This window comes from Squalius cephalus (assembly GCF_949319135.1).
Source record: "Squalius cephalus genome assembly, chromosome: 17".
NCBI lineage: Eukaryota > Metazoa > Chordata > Actinopteri > Cypriniformes > Leuciscidae > Squalius > Squalius cephalus.
This window is the reverse complement of record NC_137138.1, coordinates 21310846-21335194: the sequence shown is the minus strand read 5'-3', so window position 1 is coordinate 21335194 and position 24349 is coordinate 21310846. Positions and strand designations below refer to the sequence as shown.

Here is a 24349-nt window from a genome sequence, read left to right as displayed (position 1 = left end):
AGAACAGCAGAGGTTGGAGTACTGAAAAAAAAGGAAAAGAAAAACTGGTTATGGAAAAGTGCTCTCATACCATGAAAAGTTGGTGAATTATATGGATCTACCAAACCAGTTTCTCCATGTTCTGCTTCTGAGGTGCTTTAGACAGATTAGCATCATATAAACAGGTCTTTCCCCTTCTGAGTCTTCATCAATGTCTTTTTCGTGGCTGCTGCTTCTTTTCCTCAATGCATATTTCCCTCAGTTTAAATTAATTCCCTTCTGTACATATTTCATTCTGTCCATTTCCCATTCTTTGACTCACAAATAAGGACGCGGATGGTCGAAGTATACTTTGGGCTTAATGTATGTATTCATGTATTTCTGTACATCACAGAAATATCTCATATACTTGATCAAAAAGCATAGGACGTAGTGGGCAATAGGGTAGGACTATTCTCTCAATTGGCCCGAAAATCTCTCACATGGGTCCTTATCCATTCTTACTGTTGAACCCTACTTTCGCTCTATGCATATGTCTGGATCCCTGGAAGGTTAAGCAAACAAGGAGTGGGTGAGAGAGAGATAAAGAAAATAGGAGGAGAGCATCATTTTTAAGTGGATGTATACTGCATGGATATATGGCCCATAATCCAAGACATCCAATCATAGCTAGGCTTAATATAGTTACACTCGATTCACATTTGAAATGTATAAATGTGATGGAACTGATAATAAACTAGCAAACCAATTGCTATTTATTAAACAAAAACTGCACGTAAAGCAAATTTTCAAACAAAAAAGCACCCACCTTGACATCAGAAACCTTCATCCGTGTGCCCTCCTTCCCAACAAAGATGTCATCGACATCCACCAGTATGTAGCGCTCAAGAGCCAGTGAGAGACGTTTGCCAGTCAAGAAACTCACTGCGTCCACCAGCACCAGTTTGTGCAGCCAAAAGTTCAGGTTGTTGCCGAAGAGTACCCGCTGGATGCCATCATGAAGACCCAAATCCTGAACCACGGCTGCATGAAGGGGTCCGGGCGCTCCACTAGCCTCCGTACTCCGTCCCCGAGCTAACAGCACAGGCTCATAGGTGGTGTGGTTAGACTGGAAGACAGTCCAGTCATCTCCAGGTAAGGGGCCATGTTCCACTTCCCGGGCCTTGGTTATGAGCAGCAGTGGAGACTTGGGGTTGATGCTACAGTCCCTTAAACCCAGATTGGAGTGCAGGAAGAGAGGAAAACCCTTAAGCTGGGCACTCTGCAAACTGTTCTCATTAGCCTTTCATGAAGTGTCGGAAGAAAAGAGAGCAAATGAGAAATTATTGGTAAAAGAGAGAAAGATCAAAATCCACTTCAAAAGGGGTCATATTCACATTCAGGTTTTTAGCATTTTATTTTCCCTCCATTCATACTTTTAGTCATAGTCATAATTTTGTATTACAAGACCATTATTCATATTTAATGTGCTCATGGCTGTGATGTTAAAACCATTTTTTAACAGCTTAGACTGAGCTGAATTAAATTCAGCATGAGTTTCCAACTCATGGCAATGGAACTCCACTTGAAGTGAGATTTCTAACTTGTAAAAATATGTTCAAACTCAGAAATCTGATTTTCAGAAGCTAGTGCAGCATCTCATATCCTCAATTTGGTTGCTAAGAGAAAACTGTTGAGAAATCAAACACTTGCAAAGCTAATGTGCAGCAATGGAGGCCTTCTGTAGTTAGAAAAAGACCAGATTTACTGTGAAGGACAATTGCTTTGCAAACAGATTTTTTAATTTGTTTGTTCCCCTTTAATATATCAGTAATGTATTGCTCATGTACTTCTTTTCGTGAATGAGATGCCCTGTGGTACTATGGGTGCCAGTTTGTTTAAACACCATCCGCACTCATCTGCATGCAGCCCACTCTCCTCTCAGGCCAGCTGACCCTGTGAAGCTGGATCAATTGGTGATAAACTGCACACTGAGTGGAACAAACACAATGAGCCTTACAATTTGGAGAGAGGCCTGTATCCTGCTCATCTCCAAACACAGCCATTATTCTGCCACCAGAGGTAGCAATGGGACCCCTCTGGAGAGATGCACAGTCCATATGACATGTCTGATGAATCATGCACATTTTATCTGTTTCTTTTAATGGCAACACTCTGAAACAAGAGGTGGTGATGTCAGATGGATGAATAAGGAGAATAAGGATGGATGGGAGATTTTCAACATATCAGAGGCCTAAGTCAATAACTTCCCTGAGCCTCTCCTTCTCTCCCTAATTCCATATTCCTGTCTCCATTGTAACAGCAACACTTCCAAGCCAAAGGCTCTTTCGAAGCTTATCAGCATTTAACTTTCATTGACTCTGAACAATTCTTGAACCGTGTTAGATAATTAGTCCATTTCCAAAAAGCTGTTAAAAGACTTGTAAGCCACCTTGTTATCTACTGCCAACATAAGCAACTCACAAAGGGAGTCACTTGGATTTTCCTAAGTGACTGATTTGAAACACTATACATGTAGTAACTCTAAGAAGTTGATTACAATAGTTTGATGTTAGCATATTGCTAAGCTAACAACACACTTCTCTAACAAAAACACACAGTAAACAAATATTGGGTAAACAATCAATTAGAACTATTTTTATTTTTTTGGCATTGAACTAAATATAAGCATATTTAAAATCAAAAACTCTGGTCTTGTCTGAAAGTTCAATCATTTTTTATTTTCCTACTGAGCTGGGGTTTGCTTTTCTACATAGGATACATGTGATGCTGCCTTTAAATTTGGTAAAAAGGAGGAATAGTTTACCGTCGTTTACCAAAAAAAAAAAAAAAAGTTAACAGCCTTCATGTCAGGCATCTTATGATCCCTTAAAATGCTAGGTAGTTTAAGAAGGCAGCTCACTAGGTTTTAGAACAGAGCTAGTGTGTTCGGTTGCAGCCGGAGACTTAATATGGTCCCTAGAGATTATGCCAACTCAAGTGCTGGTTAGGAAACCGAAAGGGTTTATTCCAATTACACATTGAATCTATGGATATGGGATTTTGTCAGAAGACTAATAGGAGGGCAAACAAAAGCCTGAACCCATTGATGCATGCAAGCATAACTAAAAGAAGCGCTGGTGTCCACCGTGATGTTTCTATGTGTGCGTTCAGACATACTCCAACTCGTGAGAGATAAATGCATTTGGCATCGACAGGTGCAAGTCAAGGCTTGATGCGAAGGTAATTATGCATGTTCCATTACTAGTGGCAGCACTTTTTCCTTCAAGGGGGAAAAAGGTTTGGTCTTCATTTACCTACAGGGCCTGTTATCAGACATGCCCAAGGTTCTAAAATCAATGAAATCCAGCAAGGAAAGGATGTTAACTGCCTGAACAAGAAAACAACATTTCCAGCCAATCAGGGATCGAACTGCTCCTGTTATTGTGTAAACCCGCAAAGCCTGGGGTAAAAACAGCTTCGAGGAGAATCGGAGCAGCCTGAGTCAATAAAACTTAACGAGCGCAAATTTTGTGCGGTTCCTTTTAAGATGTGTTGATGTCCTTGCCCTTCTGCTGCAGGCGAGCGAGCCTCAAACAGTCTCATCAACTGAGTTAACCTCCACTAACAATTAGTGTGCAGCACTTAAGCATGTGAGGGTAATAAAAGCAGGCCTGGCCTTAGGCAAACAATATATGAGAACTGGGAGAGGAGGTTTACAAGACGGTAATGACAGACAGCAATGAGCAATAGTCAAATGTGGCTCTAGGGCCTATTATTTTCTCATACTGATTTCAAAGAGCAGCTCCCTTATAGAACAAGAGCCAAGACAATCAACAAAGATATTCAGAAATGTGCTATTACTGCAATGTTTAGCATAATGCCCCAACCTCCCTCTGTTGCAAATATTTCTGCAAACTAACATAAGAATCAGACTGTGAAATGTCAATCGTGAGATCGTTAAGTGCAAGGTGATTGACCCACTGGAATTAAGAGTCACATTAACATCCATTAGTGACACAATTTTCTGTGAAAGGTCACACTGTACAAAACAAAATGGCTTACCTTGAAAAAGCCGATGATTCCAACACCATACTCCACACAGTATTTGTCCAGCAACTCTCTGTTCCAGGCATCCAGGTTGACATATTTGAGGATGTTCTCATAGATGACCAGTGTGAAACGCCCCCGGTTCTTGTCTGTGAGTGTGGGCATATCGCCCTTCCCTGGTGCAATCTCAGTCTGGTACCGAAATCTCCCAGATTCCAAGATGGCCACAATGTCCTGGCCCAACTGAGAATACAAGCTCTCCACAAACACCAGCACAACAGGGTCAGTTCGAGACATGTCTGCCGGTTTAGCGGTTCTGGCAGGCAGCACCCTTGCCGACGGAGGGGAAGGAGTCGCTCTGGGATCTTCCCAATCGGCAGTACCTTCTTCTGGGACCACCATACCTCCGACTCCTGCTGGTTCGAGTTCCCGTTTGACGCCATACAGGAAATAAGCTGAGATGAGGACACTGACCATGCAAAAAAGGAAGAGCAGCAACAGGCTGGTCTGCAGCGTGAGCTGACGGAAGAGCCGCCTTACACGTCCACACATCAGCATCATCACCTTGCAACCACACCAATTAGGATAGACACAGTCCTCTATTTACAAATCTATTGTATGGTTTTTCCAATGAGTCAAAAAAGATAAGTCAAAATTGGGCTTCTCCTTAATGCATTTGCTCATGTCACCATTGCAGAGGGTGGCGAGACTGGATTGGGCAGGGGACTGCATGGGCGAGGTGGGCTTCCACTCTCCAGCAAGGGATGTGCACTGCCCCCACATGCACCAGCGGCCCCCTGCCCAACACCTTTATGCCCCTTCTCTACCCTCTCTGAGTCCTTATCTCCTGATCCAGTGTAGAGAAGATCTGGGTTTCAGACTTGGTGAAGGTGGCTTCTTGTTTTTCGTCACTGGATGCTCTAGACAGATCATGCCCAGAGCATTCTGGCCTCCTCGAGTTTACCTAAAAAGAAAACAATATTAATTTAACAAAAGTACACCTTAACTCAATGCAATTTTTGCAAAAATATCTACTCTGCACCATTTTAGTAATCAATTATTTTACTTCTGGACAGAACAATCCTTTAAATTAACTCTAAGGTGCAACTGTGTATTCAAGGGCAATGAATTTTGACTAGACCACACAAGCAACTTGTATTACCGCTCTCTGAATGTCGGCTGCAAATGCCAAACCCACATGATGCCGTGGGAGCCCTACAACCTGGGTTTCTTTTCACTGAATACCAAGAACGTCTAGAGAGGCATTTACAAAGGCAATGCAAAGATTATGGGATAATGGAGGAGGCTTGTATTGATTAGTGAGGGCTTTAAAAAGTGATCCTCACTATCCTTCATGCACTTCAAAGGGCAAAAGTCATTAAATCTTTTCATCTTAAATGAAGGGTTTAGTGCAAAGTGTGGCACAGGTGAATGAGCTGAATATGATTCAGATTAGCACTAACCAAGTAAAGACCTCTGCAGAATGAGGAGAGAACCAATGGTGATTGCAGGAAGTAGTATCGAAGGCAAAAGGTGAGGGAAGCCATTAAATTGTTGGCAAGTGTGAAAGGATCTTGCAAGAGGGTTCATGCAAGTGTAACTTCAGGTGTTACCTAAACCTTTCAAATATTCCTTATGTAAATTTCAAATACATTTTGATTTGAACTAAATCTTGTTTCAGACAAAAGGACGGTAGAAAGTTTGAAAAGTCAGCAAACATAGCAGTCAGCAGCTGATTTAAAGCCATTCACATTAGGCAGACACCTAAACAAATAAAACAACTATGACTTTTATCTTCTATGTTGAAGTACACAGTGTTTTTAGGTTTTTGTTCACTTTCAATAAAATATTTTCAAAAGATACAGAGTTTATAGACATGCCATTATCATTGGCCCACATGTCATTTAACTAAAGGGAGGATCATACAATGGCACACAGGGCGTCTGAGGAAAGACTGAAGTGAATCAACAAGACACAACGTGTCTGAGAAGCAATACAGGTCAATTTTCAAAGGCATCACAGACCTACTTCATGTATGGGTTATGTGAAAAGGGAGAGTAGAACAAAGAATCAAAGCCTTGCAGGGGTTCTGGGATAAAAAATGCATGAATACCGCAAAAAAAGGCAAAAGGCACAAGAGTATGCCTCTAATAAGAGGATGAAGGGGAAAAGAAAATCTTGCCAGAGAAATAAAAGAGCCTTAGAGAAGATCATTTTATCTCTTCAAAAGGTTGCTGGGAGTACAGCATGTAACAATCCTCTCACATTCACAATCCTGAAACACAGCTGTTGATTCTCCTGTCTGCTCGTGATCCAAAATTCTCATCAGGAATTTTAGGGGCTGGTGATGTTAAGAGAAGAACATGAAGTGTTTGAGCTGAATAGTGGGGAGGCATTGGGTTTTATAAACCAAATCTAGGCTGCATTCCACAAGGGACACTCAAGAATAATGATTTTGCACCCAGTAGCTTCACATCTCCTTCCCTTTACACCAGGATTACACTCAGGCCACAATACCTGTCACTGGGCTCTCATTGTGTCCAGCAGAGAAACGTGAACAGCCATCAGCGTGTCGTCAGAGGTCGGATTACAGTCTTTAAAGCTTCCCTATTCAGAGCCTGGTTCTTTAATATGCAAAAGTTCTGACAAGAGTCGGCTGAAGCAGCTCACTGTGTAATGCATCCTCTAAACAGTATGACTCGGATGACATGAAGCATGATATCCCACACCCAGAACAAAAGTCTAAGGACACGAAATGGCTTTGTGGCATACAATATTGTTTCACTTGAGCGAAGGTAATAAAATGTTCACTGTAAAATAAACACTGTGTACGAGTGAAAATAAATACAGTACAAGTACATTATTTCATCAATAAAAATATGAAAAAGCGAATTGCAGAACTGTACACTGATTATTCAGATGCTTTTACACACATAAATCTACAAAACCAAGGTTGTGCATTAAGTGAAAGAATGTTAAATGGTTGTTTTGAGTTATTTAATCGAGTCAGTTTTCCGTGAATGGCAACAACAAACATTGTTCAAAAGAACAATATTCAATAAATAAGTCTTTATTAATAATATTCATTATAAAAATATTACTGCTAATAAATAGCAATATTATTATACAATTATTAAATTATTAATTGTAATTAATATTATTAGAATATAAAAGGGGGTAATGAAAACCTGTCATCATTTCAATTATAGTTTCAAATCGGTATGAATATTGAAGAATACCAAGGTCCAAATGCAAACACTTCAAAATATGCTCTCAAAAATATTTTATATTCCACAGAAGAATGTCATACAGGTTTAAAATTTTATTTATTTATTTGTGGTTGAACATTCCTTTTAATTAGGCTAGACTAATGGTCATATTGTAGATGAAGACTTAGATAAACGTGATGTGTACATATACATATCTAGATTATAGTTACGTTAAAGGTCTAAAAACAGAGATAACTGCCGTTAACATTGCACAAATAAACAAAAAGCTGATAGGTTGAAGCAAAAAAAAAAAGTGTTGAAACAAAAGTGTCAAGACGTGGAAAAATAAGGACCTTGACATTTAGAAACCTGTCACCATCTCACCCACGCCAGCAAGTTTCTTCTGTCCCAGATCTTCCCTTTTCACGGTCTCAAAGCCCAACAGACGTGTGAAAAAATGCACCCTGCCTGGGAGTCACAAAAGACATTTTCTGATGGTAGGATAGCTTCCATAACACTCCCTATCTCAAGGGCACAGCATACCTTCATTCCCAACAGCTCGCACCGTTTTGTCAGCTCTGGCTCTTTCAAATCGCTTCAAGTGTTGGTAGAATCATGAGCCTAGACAATGCTCAACAACTATTATATTTCAAAACACAGATACAAAATTTTAAATAAAGTTAGATTAGACATTATAAAGCTAACAAATGCTGCCAGGGTGTTCAAATGTTTAAGATTTATGTGCTCCCAGTTATGAGTGCAATAAAACCAAGAGACTGTAAAACACATCAGAACAGCGACATCTACATGATATCTGGAAACGGCACCAAACAAACAAACAAAAAAAGGAAAAAAAGCAATAAAAATGGAAAAGGCAGAGGACATCCATATACACATGTGTTTTTGAGGGATCTACTGACAGGTAAGAAGATATGGAGCCATCAAATGTTTATCTGCACTGTCTCCACTTTCTTGTTTTATTTCAAGGCAAAGTGATGGTATAGATTTGCTGCTGCGATAAAAAAGGATGGCATGCTTGAACAGCTCTGAACACCGAGGCCACATTCACTGCCGTTTAGAGACACAGGACACTTCCTGGAGCAAGAGTTGTGCATCTGCGTGCCAGGACAGCAGGACAATAGCTGGCCGCTCGCCCTGGACAGCTCGCCTCGCAGGACTAGTTTCTACCGAGCTTAAACCACAGGCAGACCTAAAAATCAAAAGAACCCCACCCAAATCGGTACAGTGCCATTCAACGTTCACAATGCCGGACATTGTTCACAGCACATGATGATGACGGCGACGGCTGCTGTGGGGTCCGTTCATGCTCATGAATGGAAGTAGTCAGACTGAGACTAATGCTGGCACTGACCACCCCTGTTCTGTTACAAGTTCGGCCTAAACCGACAATAAGAACATTCCAAAGCCTGAGTCTGCCTGTCAGTAAAATATTTGTGTATTTCATAAAAAGAATAAATAAAAAAAACATGCACTTCTTATTACGCTCAGCTGACGCTGAAAAAAAATTGTGCCGTTAATATGTGCCTGTTAATTCATGATGTGTCAATGCACAGCGCAAAAAAACATACCCAAGGGAAAAAGCTAAATAGTCTAATTTGTTAGAGAGACAAATCACCAGCTGCAGGTCACTGGGAATGAACTCAGCCAGATGAGCAACATTCAAAACGATGTTGACTTCAGGATGATTGCGTCTGTATAAAGTGAGTTGTTTAAAAAAAGAAGTGTTATTCAGAAGTCTTTTTCTTCTGTTAGAAAGGCTGGTAGATTTCCAAGACTTCATTATACAAACTAATCATCTGCTCAGCTTGCATCTTCTTTGTTTAGGTAGCACCTTTCAAGTCTCTCAACATGGAGCCAAAACAACCCCTACCTAGCCAAAAACACAGCTATCAAAACGAACGTGACCTGCAGATGGCCAGCCATATATCTCAGAACATTTTCCTCAGAAATGGCCACTAACCCAACAAACAACTTTATTTATGAACACAGCCATCAACACCATTACATTAGTGACAATTCCCATGACAGAAAGATGCCATGTTATTTGTCTTGACTAGGGTTACTTAAATTACACAATTCCAGTAGTCGGTACTAATACCAGTAAAATTTCACGGTTCTCTGTACCAATTCCGGTACCATAGCAAAAACTGTTGGAACTATTTTACCATTTAACTATTTGAAAATAAAAACATTAATTAAATTAAAGCTACACTGTGTACGATTTTCTCCCATCTAACAGTGAAATTGTCTATGACTACCAACTGAATATTACTTTCTAGCCCCTCCCATTCCGAGGGCGTTTTAACTCCTACGGTGGCCGTATTATTCCAAGATTAACATGGCTTCCAGTTCGACTTCGTCCATGAGTGTTCCTTTAAGTGATGAGGTTACTTTAGAAAACTATTACAAATTGCATTAGGTTTTTAGTCAGTTAACATGTAGGTCATGACCTCCATGTAAAACGAATAATAGTTTTACGTTTTCGTTCGTCATTGCTAACATCAGCTATCAGGTTCCCAAACGAATGCAAGCTAATCTTAGTAAAATATCAGTGCTATCGTTATCAACTCTGTTACATGATACGTGATCCTCCATCTTCAACAGGCTTTCAAATCTGCCGGAAGTTGCGAGTAATCCCCCCCTCGCATTCGTCACGGTGCCACTGAGTGTAAAAGCGCGAAAGGTGAAGCGTGAGGTAGCGTTTCCAGGTATGTCCCTCTTTGGCTAATGTATTTTCAAGATGGAGGCGCAACATTTTGCTGCTTTGTTCATGGTTTGTATATCTGCAGTCCTAGTTTCGGTTTCCCTTTTTGAATGACAAATATTGACTTCTGATACCTGCTGATATAGACAGTTATTTCCTTCCACGCAGGCGCAGAACACATATGCTAGTTGACAGTCGGCTGTAGACTTTGTGGTGTGCTCAAGTGCAGCTTTTTGGCCCAGACGGAGTCGACGCAAGTTCTTTGATGTCGGTTTGGTTTGTCACAGTCTCACAGATACACACGGGAGTGTTTGAAAGCAGCCACCTGGTTCTCAGCACTAACGGTACTGAAGAAATGCTGGTATCATCACATTTTTTAACATTTGGTACCGAAGTACTGGTATTTTTGACAACCCTAGTCTTGACCACAATTAAGTAACACATTAAAGTCTACAGTCATACAGATCAGTGACTTGACTTATCAAGTGTGCACAGTAAGGAGCTAAATGTATTGTACATTTTTTATTTGTTTTGGTTTCTTGCTTTTGCCTCAAAAACATGCAGCGCTTATTTTCAGGGTTAACTGGATAATGTGCTCTAATCTTAACCCCAAACTGAAGACGTGAGGAGACAATTTGCTGAAATCTCTTATTTTTCAAAAGCAATGGGCTACAAACAAAAGCTTTAAAGTTCAAAGACCATGTTCAGTGATAAATATCTAAATCTGTCTGAAAGGGAGCGCCAGCGATTCCCACTGCCAATGTGTTCAAAGCAAAATTTTGCTTTTATAGTTAATAAATAGCTAATAATAATGAATATGGGATGCCACACTAGCAGAAGAGGACATATTTTTGTCTTTATGGGCTTTTGGCTTGATGTGAACCCATCTGACATTGGTCTCAGGTCTCAAAAACTATGATGTTGGCCTGAATATTGATATAATAATGTGCAATAATCCCACAGAAGAAATTCATTTAGCTAATGGTAGTTTTAAAGGGGCCATATCATCAAAATCTGAATTTGATTTAATACACAAACATACTTCAGCATCCACAATGCAAATCCTACCCAGTTCACACTGATAAACACACACAAAAAAAGAAGAAGAAGAAAAAGGCCGTTCTGAAATAGTTAAGGTTATGAAGTCATAGGACAGAGCACAGGAATGGCCATGTTTATATAAACTATGTACAATACATCCATATCATAGACACATATTTTTTTTATACTGTACATTATAATGTTGTGATGCCTGAATCCATTTGTAGCATTTCAAATTATTGAAAAATAAAGGCAAGCCAATCATAACAGAGCTCATTAACATATAGATGTTTTAAAGGTAAAATAGAAAAAAACAGTAATTATAAGGGTCTAATAGGATGGAAAATTATGACGGCAAATTAGACGACAACTGTTTTGGTCGCAAGGAACCTTATTAATCTTAAACCCTTAGTAATCTCTTATTATTAGGAAAAAACTGAAAATTCATGACTTGTTCTTTATTAGGTGTCATTTGGAAATTTAACCTACTATTATTTTTTTATTTTTTTTTAAAAAGGCAACATTTGAAAATGATGAAAAAAGATCTTAATCAAGTGCTAGTTTTGTAAATGTCTTTTATGATGTTACATTTAATCTGTAAATAACATTTTGTATTTTTAAAATGTAATTCATTTATTAGATATTTCAAAGACTAAGAAAGATAAATCTACATATAATTATATTACACATTGAAATAATTATTAAAATAGATTATTTACATGTATATACATTATTATAATATAAATTAATGAAATTAATATAATTCAATTATTTAATGATTTAATTAAAAAAATGCGACAAATGTGTGTCTCCTTTAAGTATTTATTGAATGTGTTAATAGATTCTAATAGTGCTTTGTCAGAGATGGAATGAAACTGGATAGGATGGAGAGAGAGAGAGAGAGGAAGAGAGAGAGAGAGAGAGAGAGAGAGAGAGAGAGAGAGAGAAATGGACAGTCAGAGAAACAGAGTAAGAGATAAAGGGGCTGATAGGATGAGAGCAAACAAGAGCTACACAAAAAAGGCTTCACCAGATTGCTTGGTTCAAAGGGTAAAGATGCCATTGGGACAAACGGTTGGTAAACTCCTCAGGGCTTCAAACACTGAACTGACAAACAACATTAGATACCCAAAGGGCCTAGACGCAGCACAATCTGGAGAAGGTCGGGGAAGTGTAATCCTAAATCCCTAATCCTGTTTATCTGGGCTGGACCAAATGTGCCGATGAAAATGGCAGATGAATGCACATCGAGTGGACTAAGTGTAACCTGAAACTTCATTGCCGACAGCAAAAAAAGATCAGCTCTGCAGATCAGTTCACAGTTCAAATCAATTAGAGGCCATTACAAAGCAGGGCACGACAATATGAGAATACGGAAGCTACACAGCCAAGCGATGCAATTACACCTCAAGCACAGGTATCAACATAGCCGGACTTCAGTTTAAAAGGCAATCGCGCCCCTAAAAAATGCAGTTTTAATGGGTTGATATTCATGAATAAACAAGTGTGAAGTCTGAGAAACGACAGCAGCTCAAGACATCTTTACAGATCCGAAATACTTGAGATGTAAGGACTTCCTCTGTGGCAGATATGGAGGGGACACTCAAAGTCACTATTATGTATGAAGGCACAATGGAAGCTGCAGAGAGCAACAAATCAATCTTCCCTGCTGGCGGCTCCAATCTCAAGGGCACTCAGTCTCCATCAGAAGACTGCATTTGCCCTTGCCAGGCCAGACGGTGTGTGTGCTGAGCTCCATCCTGTGCGCTCTCACACCCGGCATCCACACACACACCAGTTTTGATACAACTGTACTGGTAAACACTCCAGTCTGTCTGCACACAGTGTGCTGCCACCGTTCTGCAGCCGGTGCCAAGCTCGAGGACGGGCTGACTTGCCAAAAGATCCTTCCCCACCCTACGCACAACATGGGCCGCTGCTGTATCTGCATCCACCGCACTGTTGATCTAATGTCCGTCATAATCAGTGGGGGTAATCTCCTGTTTCACCGGGACCATGCTGACCCCGAGAAACTGGACAAAAAAAAGTCACGCAATCGTGTGCCCAAATGACCGTCTTTACCGCAGGGGAAATGGGATTATGGGTAGGGAGGAGGCTTGTCTCATAAAATGAGGGTGAACAGTGGGGGCCGCAGGCTGTTAGGGGAACGGCGTGGACTCTCTGAGATTAAAACAACACGAGTTGACTGTATGGGACTAAAAAACTAAATTAAATGAATAAACAAAATCAAAGTTATTATTATGTAAAAGCTAGGGGTTTAACGGTACACAGAAACGATGGTTCGGTAAGTACCTTGGTATCTAAATATGTTTTCAAAAAAAAGTCTATCAATATTGCTGCAACCAGATGCAACACACTCTTCGTACAGCAGTTTATGGCACTGTTGTAAATAGGAAGTGCTTAATAATTTAAAATAAGGTTAGCATTATTGTGCACACATTCTAATCCACTCCTAGCCTAGAAATCTAGACGCACCCTAGAGGCAGCAAAATTTATTTTGCTTCCAGGGTAGTCTAGCAACTCTCCATTGACTTTTTGAGCTGGAAAAAACAAACTCAGGTCAGGCCAATCACATCGTGTATAGAGTCGGTGGGCGGGCTTAACATAATGACGACAACAAAGAATTGAAAACAAAGAATGGCTGATGACGAACAGCGGTCTTTCAAATCAGCTTTGGCCGCGACTCTGGAGGACTTGGAGTTAAGTTTTTCTTTGAGAAAAGAGCAAGAACGGCACTTAAGTCATTCTTAAAAAAGGAAGATGTGTTCGTAGTTTTGCCGGCCAGATATGGCAAAAGTTGAATCTATCAACTAACGTTAGCTCCGCTGTTGGGAAAACGCTCTGGTTGGTTGAAGCGCTGTCCTATTGCGTGCCGAGGGAATTTGGAAGACAGCCGTTTATCCCGCCCCTCGGATTGAGCCGTGTCTATGGTGAGTTGCCAGACCTAACATCTTGATGTAGGCTAATCCGCTCCATCTATTTGATGCGCATGTGTGCACAGGCAATTGTTCACCGAAGTTAAACGTAGACTCGCTTGCTGTCGGGATAATTCTTCGTGCGAAATGTAAATATTTGCGTAAATTTAAAGCTAAGTATACAACCTGTAAGATATAAGTTGTGTGCTGAGGAAAATGCATCTCAAATGCATTAAACACCCTAGTAAAAATTGGAAAATTCAAAATTCATCTATTAGATGTCATTAGAAAATTAAACCTATTATTATTATTTATTTATTTTAAATGGGGCAACATTTGGAAATACAAATTTTATTACAAATTTATTATGAAATCCAGAGCTAGTTTAGTAAGTGTATAATATGACGCTATTTTTCTATATTAATTTAGTGTTTTTATTTTTTTAACCGCTTTGTATCTTTGTAATTTTAAAATACAAATGTATTGTACATATTTAATAAGTAAATACAATTTTAAGTTTATGAATGTCTTTACAGTCACATTTGATCAACTTGTGATCCTTGCAGAATACATTAATTTCTCCAATTTTTTGTACCTATAATTGTACCACATATTAAAATACATAAATGATTAAAATATAAATCAAAATCAATAAAATAAAATAAAACAACAGAAATGATTATTTATTGATTTAAGTTTTACTTTGAGTACTTTAGTCCTTCTGTTGATTAAAATGTTGCTGTGACAGAAAAGGTTTTTTCCCCATCAAAAGAAAATGCAAAAAAGAAATTACCATCATTATTAACATTCCATGAGCAATCATTTAGCAGGTGTCACCCAAATGAGCCCACAATCACACAAAATTAGCTAATTACACAGAGTCTAGGCAATCCTGATGGTAAACAAAAAAAGTGAGCAGAATATAAAGAGCAACTAGGCAGATGGATGTTTTTCCGAGACCAATCAGACAGTGCACAATGATGAATCACAGTAGAAGGAGCGGCACCAACAGGGGTCCTCTTATCCGTGAGACATGCCAACGAATCAAAGCTAACCACGAGGTGCATCAGTGCAGCTCCATTCTCTTCATGTGTCGCTAATATCCAAATACCTCTCAGACAAAGAAGCATTTCAGAAACATGTTTGACACAGGCACAGAAAGAAATCAATGAGCTGTCAGCTCAATCTCTTCCCTCAGTGCACCTTAATGGCTCAGACGAAAAAAGACAGTCCAAGCCTGACCCCATCATTTATAAAGTCATCCAAGCTTCGATTTCACTTTAAATGACAAAATGCAGGGTTAAAAGCACAGAGATATTTGGATTTAACCAGCTTTTAAGGCCCATGTGGACGCTAGCCGCAGGGATGCCTTGAAGAAATTTCAGGGTGAAAGCAACCACACACTTTGTATGTCTCCACCTGGTATCTACAAGTGAAGCTGCACACCGATAAGGACAACCAAACATCTCGAATTCCCAAAATAACTTAACTCGACTTGTTCAGATTCAGAATGACATTCAGTGCTAGAAGAAAGTGCTTATACTGAAGCCCGTGTGAAGAACGGGTGCAGAAAAACTCCCGTCAGCTTCTTTAAGGATGTCTTCGGTGGTTAGCCAATGCTACAGGGGATAATTGGTAGCGGTGCGCATCCACTAGCAAATAAAAACAAGGGCAGCCATTACATGCCGAGCCCAGATGCTCAGAAGCACCTCCGTCCCTCTCCTCTTAATTAGGTTGCACAACACGAAGGGAACTAGGCTATTTTTAGCCCCTTTAACTACCGAGGGCTCTCAAAGACCAGGAGAGAGTAGAAACAAGAGGAGAGAGAGAGAGATAGAGAGAGAGAAACAGAAATGTCACCTTTATTTCAGAGGACACTGGAGCCACAAAAGGTTACAAAAATAAATATCAGACATGCTGCTTGTTATCTCAGGCCAGAAAATTTAGACTTGACCCTGAAATTACCTCCAACGATAACAGTGAATTCATCTTCAGGATGTTGGGAGCAGTTTGCGAATGAGATTACGCTGAAGGCCAGTCACACAAAATCAATTTTAAAAGAGCGAGTAACTAAATCAAATATCCCATTTTATACACATTCCTTCTAGGTCACAACTTAAAAAGCATAACTCACTCGCCCTCATAACAGTAATATTATTAAAGTATTATCATAAACTATTATGTTTTACATAATCAAAGACTATAAATGCAAACTGACCTGGCACTTTATTCTGTTTCACCTGCTTTATTTGTAGGTCCATGTGGTTATAAGTGACCGCAACAAGTAGCACAATTTTAGGGATCATTCATGTCGATAGCTCAAATGGTGAGAGTTGCACCCCACAGTTTATGACTGCCTTAGGAAGCATCGCTAAAAATTATAATCACGGCCCACTTTCACAAGCTAATCAAATGCTAGTGGATAAATCAAGTCTCGCTCTACAGGACTTCCTGCTATCCTGTCGTACTCAGAAATGGGTCACATTACAGAAGTGTAAAGGGTTAGTTCATCTAAAAATTTACATTTATGTACTCATGCCGATATAAATCCACACACTGTTGATTTTACCCTTTACCACAGGAAAATGTTAAACCAGCTACTTTCCAAACACAAGTTCACAGTGACCATGCATACATATCGCTCTCTTTTGTTTCTTAAGTGATATCTTGCATCTCAGTTAGTGATAGTATTGAAAATCAATCAGGGGACTGTAATATTCGTTTGGTTGCCAGAATGACTGTTGTTGTTATATACACTGTAGTGGATTATAAGATAATGAACAGGTACGATTTAAAACCGTTTCAACTCACATCAATATGGCATGTCCACATAATTATTTATTTGGAGAAAAACAGAGTAACGAGTGTTATGACTGTACATGATCCCTTAAATGTTTGTCTTGTTTGGAACTTTTCCATTTGTATTGGCTCAAAGCCGCATTCTAGGAACTATTTTTCTTTGTGGAAGCTTTGAGTTTATAGTCTTGACTTTGTTGAAAATGTCATCATATTCTCTGTAAAAACCAGTTTACAAATTTCTCATGTTTAATTGAAAAATGAGTACATGTTTAGACTGTAAATCTGCCATGTTTGTAATTCTAATTTTAATCAAATATAATTTCATTATATTCTCTATTAATCAGAAATTAAATTAACAAACATATTTAAAAAGGAGTTAAGGTGTGCTTCACATTGTAACACCTCCAGACATGATATATAGTAATACAGCCCTACTGTGGCTAGTAAAAAAAAAACAGCTTCTTCAATATCTTCAAAAAGATTCAATTCTCAGCTTCGACTGCTGTCCTGAGGCCAATGCCATATACTATTCTGTCCATCAAACTCAGCGGAGACACAATGCTACAATGCCATAAAGAAGGATATAACAGGCTGTCTAATCTCCTACGGCTCACGCTCGATTGATCCAGGACAGCTGCACAAACCGCTTACACGTCTTTTTTTAACCCGTTGTTTAAAAGAGAACTGTGGCAAAGCTGTTTTATTAGCTGTGATTAGATCGGGTTTAATATGCTAGAGCATAATGGATCGCCATCAGCGCGGGTGTGCAGTTCTGCATTGGAGTCCTGTGTCTGAAACACAATGAGACGTCTATGTAAGGCTCCTCTTAAGAGACAAACAACAATGAAGTGGCCGTGTCAGTTCGTACATTTCTCTTGTTATCCAGGCTCCATTTTTGCTGAGGCAGGACAAAAGACGCTTCAGGTTTCACTGAAGGAGGGAAAAAAAACAGCTCCCTGATAAGGCCACAGTGCTTTCTTTTTCTCATTTATAAACTTCAGGTTACTGGTAGAAACAGACATTTTGACTGATATGACTGCAAAAAATGGCAATGGTCTGTTCTTCTAGACAGCATTCACAAAAAATAATAATTTAGATCACATGCAATCAAGCAAGGCTTGAATGTACAGGCTTAAGGAAAATAAATATCTGTTAAGCAACTGAAATGTGGAACAGACATGGAGTACATTGTTTAATTGGAAAAATAAATCCTAATATCATCTGCTTCCAATATCATTCTAATCCCACCGGGACAGACAACACCCTATTGGACTACAGCACTGACTCTTGCTCCATTTTGCTGTGTTTTTAATATGTATATTGCTTGAGTTAAATCGTTTGGATTAGGCCACATGTACTTTGAGAGGTTTATGTTTTGTAAAGAGCCTTGAGAACTGAAAAAGGCCTACATATTATAGACATTTTTATTATCAGGAATCTTAAGGAATTTAATTATTCTGATTCTTCCTAATGATTCCTGCTCCCTAATTCATTGATGATTCTTTTTGTACCAAAAACAACTTTTCTATTTTAAATTTATGTGATCTATATATTTCAATATAATAATTTAAAAAAAATTCTTGATTAACAAACATTTCTTATCAATGTTGAAAACAGCTGAGCTGCTTAATATTTTTTGGAAACTGTAAAGCATTTTTTTTCAGGATTCTTTGATGAATATATTTTTCTAAAGAACAAGAAGAAGAAATGTATTAACGGTCATGTTTGATCAATTCAATGCACCCTTGATGAATAAAAGTATTTTTTGATGAATTGAAGTAATGGGAAAACATATGTTGCTATGACTTACTGATCATATCAATTATTTACAAGTGCAGCCAGTTCTTCGAGTCCAAACAAAAGTACACAACAGCCACATGATTACAGGCGGAGTGGTTGAGAGGACGGTTCAGTGCTCAAGAGTCAGTGCAAAAACTCCCAGTGAAGTGGGTTTGGTCCAATAATCCATGTACAGAAAAAGTAATAAGCTAAAGCCATAAGGATATATGCAAGATTGGATATAATGCATCCACTATCAAGGCTGTAACCGACTATTCCACCTCAACCTTCTTATAAAGAAAGGCGGCATAAGGGAACACCTTACTGAAACAACTTTCCCACTAATAATGTGAGAAACCATTCCACTGAGGACAAACATGTCACTGCCTCAAAGACGAATATGTAGCCTACATAAAACTGCAGGCTGAATCTACTTTGTAATAAGCAGAAATGAGAGCAAATGCTATTGTGTAGGGTCGTTGCAACAGGCGGGTAAAAAACCCAGTGCCTTAATCTTTTTGGCATATTCTATATGCCCCACGGCTTTAGGGAACGAGAAGATTTCCTCTTTCACTTTGAGAGAGAGAAGGAGGGATTTAGGTTAAGAGAGGCGAGAGGAAGGAGAAAGCGAGAGGATGTTGCTTTAGAAGTTATAGCGCAGCCAGAAGCAATGCATCATGCTGACATGAACGAGGAACAGAGGGAGAGTGAATTTACTCTATTGGATTTCAGTGGAAACAAATACGATTGGCCACCCTCAAGATTCATCACATTGACTACCAATTAGACGGGCAGAGCAGAAGCAGCCATCGATTTCTGAGAGGTCAAGCCTTATGTTACACCTTAATTGACGCTCACACGGCTGCAGCTTGGCAAAAACTGAGAAACAACTGTATAATCACACTGCTGAGATTAACTGCTGAAAAAAGGAGGAGTATATGTGTTTGTGAGTGTGATTACTCACACACTTGTGTGTGCACCAGTCGCATTTTGGTGTGTTGATCAGCAGTTTGTGCATAACCACAATATTAAAATTAAATATTTGGCGGGTTGCCTGAACAAGTAATCGGCTAATCAGTCTCAAGATCAATCTGTACAATTATGTATGCAATTTTAATTTTATATAAAATATATTGAGCTAACAATATTATTGTTAAAATATGAATATATGAATATGAAAATAAGAACATATTTGATGAAGAAAAAATGCAACCATTTAGGGTCAGATTTTTTATGTACCTGACACACATGGCCTAAACCTTATATACAAACATATACATACAATCATATGATATACATATATTGTTCAGAGTCTATTTCGTGCACACAACATGGATAAGCTACAACAGTTAAACATGTTAGCTATGTGGACACTAGCTCGATTTTATTGATAACGACATGGTTTCTATTATCTTTTAGTCCGTGCTGTTTTCTGTTGAATCGTGAAGAAAACTTAACTAAACATTTGTAGCGAGCCTGTCATCCATCGCAACAAGCTTTGGGTTTTGTTAGTTTTAATATGAAGCAAAGTATCAAGTACAAACTTATGTTGTTTTGGCGCTCTTTAATATGGTGTGGCAGATCACTAGCCACCTCAGTTCAAGCGGCAGCATGGATCAAGCACACCAGAACAGATCATCTCTTTCTCTTTACTACTAGTTACAGCATGAAATAAACATGGGTGAGCATGTAAACATGAAAGCGCTCAATCAGTGTTTCAATCGGGGCATCAATAAAACAGATTGTAGGCTATACAATGTTACTTAACGTTACACTTACCTAAAGAAAGCGATTCAATGTCCATAAATTCATAAGTTAGCTAGGAAAAATATCTTGATAAAAGAGCATTTTGCTCAATATATGCACGGTATTACATATTCATTATATTTGCACTTAACATGTTAGTGATGGCTTCATTATTTAACGTATGTTTGAATAAATCTGTCATGAAAACAAGTTATTACAGTTTATTGTCATTTAAATGTTTATACTTCAACAAACTGGAGTAGAAACAATTTTTTGAATTAAATAAAAACTGCTGTGTGTGTGTAATTTAAATGTTTGTACATCTCCGTTGTAGATATTTGAGTTGATTAAATTATTTTGATTAATTCATTGATTAATTATTTTTCGTTTTTCAGCCAAGTACATCCTGAATTTTCAGTTTTGGCCCAAATTTCGGTGCATCTCTTATGTAAACTCATGACTCGAGACTCTGGGCACCAAAGACTAACTGACCAACATGTATAAATATCTGAAACCAGCCTCGTCTTTAGACAAAAACTACAGTTCTGATCTCAAAGGACTCGTGGCCTAAATTACATCTGCACTAGGGGTTGGTCCAGCTACATTTAGACACTCCAAGGAGAAACCCGTCCTAACCCTGGAACTGAACAAATGACTTCTGAAGTTCATTCAGCCCACAGGTCTTCCTTTTCACCACAGGTGCAGCAATCAGTTCAAAGGGCAGCGCCCCACACAACTCCATTGGCACCTGCCATCCTCTGCATCCCGTTTCTGACGCCAAATCCTGCTAAGTAAGCCAGGTGGTGAAAGTCACAGGTATAAACTTGGCCACAGAGTTAGCTTTGTGTGTGAGTAATGTGGGATAGTGCTAATGATGAGTGCTAATATATGCATCTTTGCTTCACTAAACCACAGTGCTAGATTAAAAGTGGTAATGGCAATATACACACATTACATCACATTAAACAACGCTACGTATTTTGGTAAATGCTACCTTATGAGATGGAGAACAACAAATCATTAAAAGACATTTTGAAATTGTGTTCGTAACCCATTTCCATGTGAAAAAGGATACTTAATTAGAAAAATAAAGCAGGTTGCGACTTGATTTTATGCACAGAGAACTGATGGACAGTGCAAAGTGGACAAAGAAGTCACTAAGGTTGAATTTATTTGATCAAAAATACAGTAAAATACTAATATTGTGAAATATTATCATTTAAATAACGTTTTTATTTTAATACATTTTTAATATTTTACTATATTTTATACCGACTTGGTGAGTGTAAGAGACTTGCGGTGTCTACCTTTTTATGGTCAGCCCCTAAGATATCCGCTTTGACTGCCAGAGCATTGACTCATGCTGGAATAAGCCGGAACAAAGATACACGTCAATCCACATCCACCCACCTGAAACACCCTGAAACCATTCTGCTTTATTCTTTTTTGCTCATCTACCCAACTGCCAGAGAGCTGGGTGCCATTTGAAGGCGAGGTGTAGCATTTGCACTGCCTTGATCATCAGCGTGTGTGTCCAAGCTCTCAGTGGGGAATTCTGGCTGGCATCTCTTCTGAAATTGGCAGCGCTATTTGTCAGACGCAGGGAACGACTCTTGCAGAGAAGACCATCTTAAAATGTCAACATCGTTGGAACGGCTCAAAACATAATTTTTCAAAAAAGTTATTTGCTTTTTTTGTTGTTGAAAAGTCAGCAAAAGCCACTTTGGAATTGTCATAGCCTCTTTGCACAGTAGGACTTCAAGCCCAGCTATTTTAAATCACAGTGACACAGTGAGTCATCAGTGATACTTGGCTCAAGGATCACTGCAGGAATCTGCAGAAAATCTCACTCGTGTTGACAGATGAGCATGTGGCTCGCCGATCGATAATAAGCTCTACAATTTTAGAGCGAAAGGTCAGTCTTCAACTCAACTTTCATCAAATTTCGGACATTACTGAGATCACATATTATTGCTTCTTCAGTAGTGTATGTGCTAGTTCTTTTGTGCAGATTTCCACCTTAGGCAGAATAAAGTGCTGAATAATGTTATTTATAAAATCCCATCAGTGCAACACATCCCAGGGGTATCGGCCTGACATTTGAGGCTAAAATCCACTAAGTGGTTCCACCGTCAGGGTGCTAAGTCGAGTCCAGCTTTCAGGCTACTGTGGAGGAAACGTTCTCTCTGCGAGGGGGAATGTATACACAGAGGAGCCATCGCTGTCACTTTCATCGGCACAGCATGCTTAAATGGAGTCACCCCATGAGCAGGTAGGTTGGGAATGGTCTAAATGTACCAGACCAGGGGCCTCCTTCCATTGATTTCATCCTAAAAGTGCACAAAAGTTAGATTTTACCTTCAACCTTGAATCTAGATTTTAGATTGTACGCCTAAACCTGCGCAAAATTCTCTTTATAAAACCCAGTCACGGGAAGATTGTCCGTATATGCATCTCTACCCCGTCTCCTCCCCGAAATAACAATATAGAGCTTACAACGCCTCGTTTTACTATGCATAAAGTCATATGCATGTCATTTCCATGCCCATCCACGTGATGCCATGTTTAACATTAGGCAAATATGAGATAAGACTATGTGCAGCCACATTACATAATTAAAAATCATTCAGTATCCTTGCATTGTTTTAGAATAAATAAACCAATATTGTATAAAATACATTTCAGAGAAGAGTTATTCTCAATCTTTTCCACTAGCCAAATAGCAGGCTATTTTTAATTGCTTTAAGCAAATCAAATTGATGCAATATTGCCTATAAGGTAAACATATATTTTAGGATGGTTTATATATGTTTTAATGGAAACAGATACGCCTTATTTTTTTGCAGTGTAAACAATTGTCTGATAATAAAAAAAATAAAATAAAATAAAATAAAAAAAACGTGGATATCTTACAGTTTCCTTCAAATTCTACCCTTCAAATACAATAGTATTTTTCATAATATTGGGAAGACCCCGAAAATGGTTAGGCTACTGTCTGTCTGTGCACGACACCAACTCTGCATGCAGCAGAGGTTTTACAACCTACGGTCATCAAACTTATTCGAAACGGCCAATGGACCGTTCGATCACCGAGCAGTCATTATACAGTCTATGTTGCTAAGCCATCTGCTTAGAGTAATCATTGATCATTATTCGCATGAAAAAAATTTCTCTTCAAAGCGGAATTATCACGTGCCAAGCAACCCTCACTGTAGTTGAAACATTAAAACATAGCATTCCACAGGAAAAGTGTTCAAAAGCAGCACATCCACTACAAATATTCCTATTTAAATTAATATTAAAATATTGTATCTGCTGGACAATGATTTCCAGTGCTTAACTCCATTAATGAGAGTAGCATGCAGAGTTTAAATTATTCTGTTTACTTCATTACTTCGCTCACTCCAGTAAAAGTGCGTACGCAGTCGAGTGTCTATACCGTGCGCACATATTTACATCTACTTTATTTTTTATAAATCCCGATATGTGTGTTGAAAATTGCGTACACACATTTCACTGCCTTTTTGTGCATATTCACTGTTTATACATCAGGGCCCAGGTCTCACATGATGGAGAGGGAGAGATGATGGACAATTACTGGATGTGGTTCCAGCTGAGGGCCATTTCCACTGCCTTAGAAAACAGGGGAGTAGGGAAGGAGGTGGATGATAACCCTTCTGGAATAAGCAAATGGAGAAGATGACCATATTCTGGAGCAAAAGCAAGAGCAATTGGGTCAATGAATTATAAGGGTGTCCACAATAAAGAAAAGGAAAAATCTTTGAAAAATCTAGTTACATTTTTTTTTTGTCAAGTTCTTAGAAATTTACAATGTCTACTCATGTTAAAAAAAATACCATTTTCAATACAAGTTTCACTTGGTGAAAAGGTGTGACAAAATAAAAAGTAAAAAATAAAAGTATATATATATTTTTTTACAAATATCATCAATTCATATGACTCGCCAATGGATAGTGACCTCTAAAATTTTTGATCTTTTAACAGTAATAATAAAAAATAGAAATAAAATAAGATTACAAAAAGTTAATGAAAATAGAGAAATAAGATTATTTTTAAATAAATTAGGACGACAAAAATGTCATTGA

The 24349-nt window shown here is 38.7% G+C and overlaps 1 protein-coding gene across 2 annotated transcripts in view; it reads right to left on the bottom strand.

The window, feature by feature from the left end:
- ndst1b (N-deacetylase/N-sulfotransferase (heparan glucosaminyl) 1b) overlaps nucleotides 1-24349 on the bottom strand; it is an 84395-nt gene that overhangs the window by 22215 nt on the left and 37831 nt on the right. For both annotated transcript variants that reach the window (XM_079898749.1, XM_079898750.1), the window contains exons 3-4: nucleotides 4024-4972; nucleotides 788-1261 (exon numbers count right to left, since the gene is read on the bottom strand). In XM_079898749.1, the coding sequence (XP_079754875.1) occupies nucleotides 788-1261; nucleotides 4024-4569 (1020 nt within the window). In that variant the 5' untranslated portion in view covers nucleotides 4570-4972. The remainder of the gene's footprint in view (nucleotides 1-787; nucleotides 1262-4023; nucleotides 4973-24349) is intronic.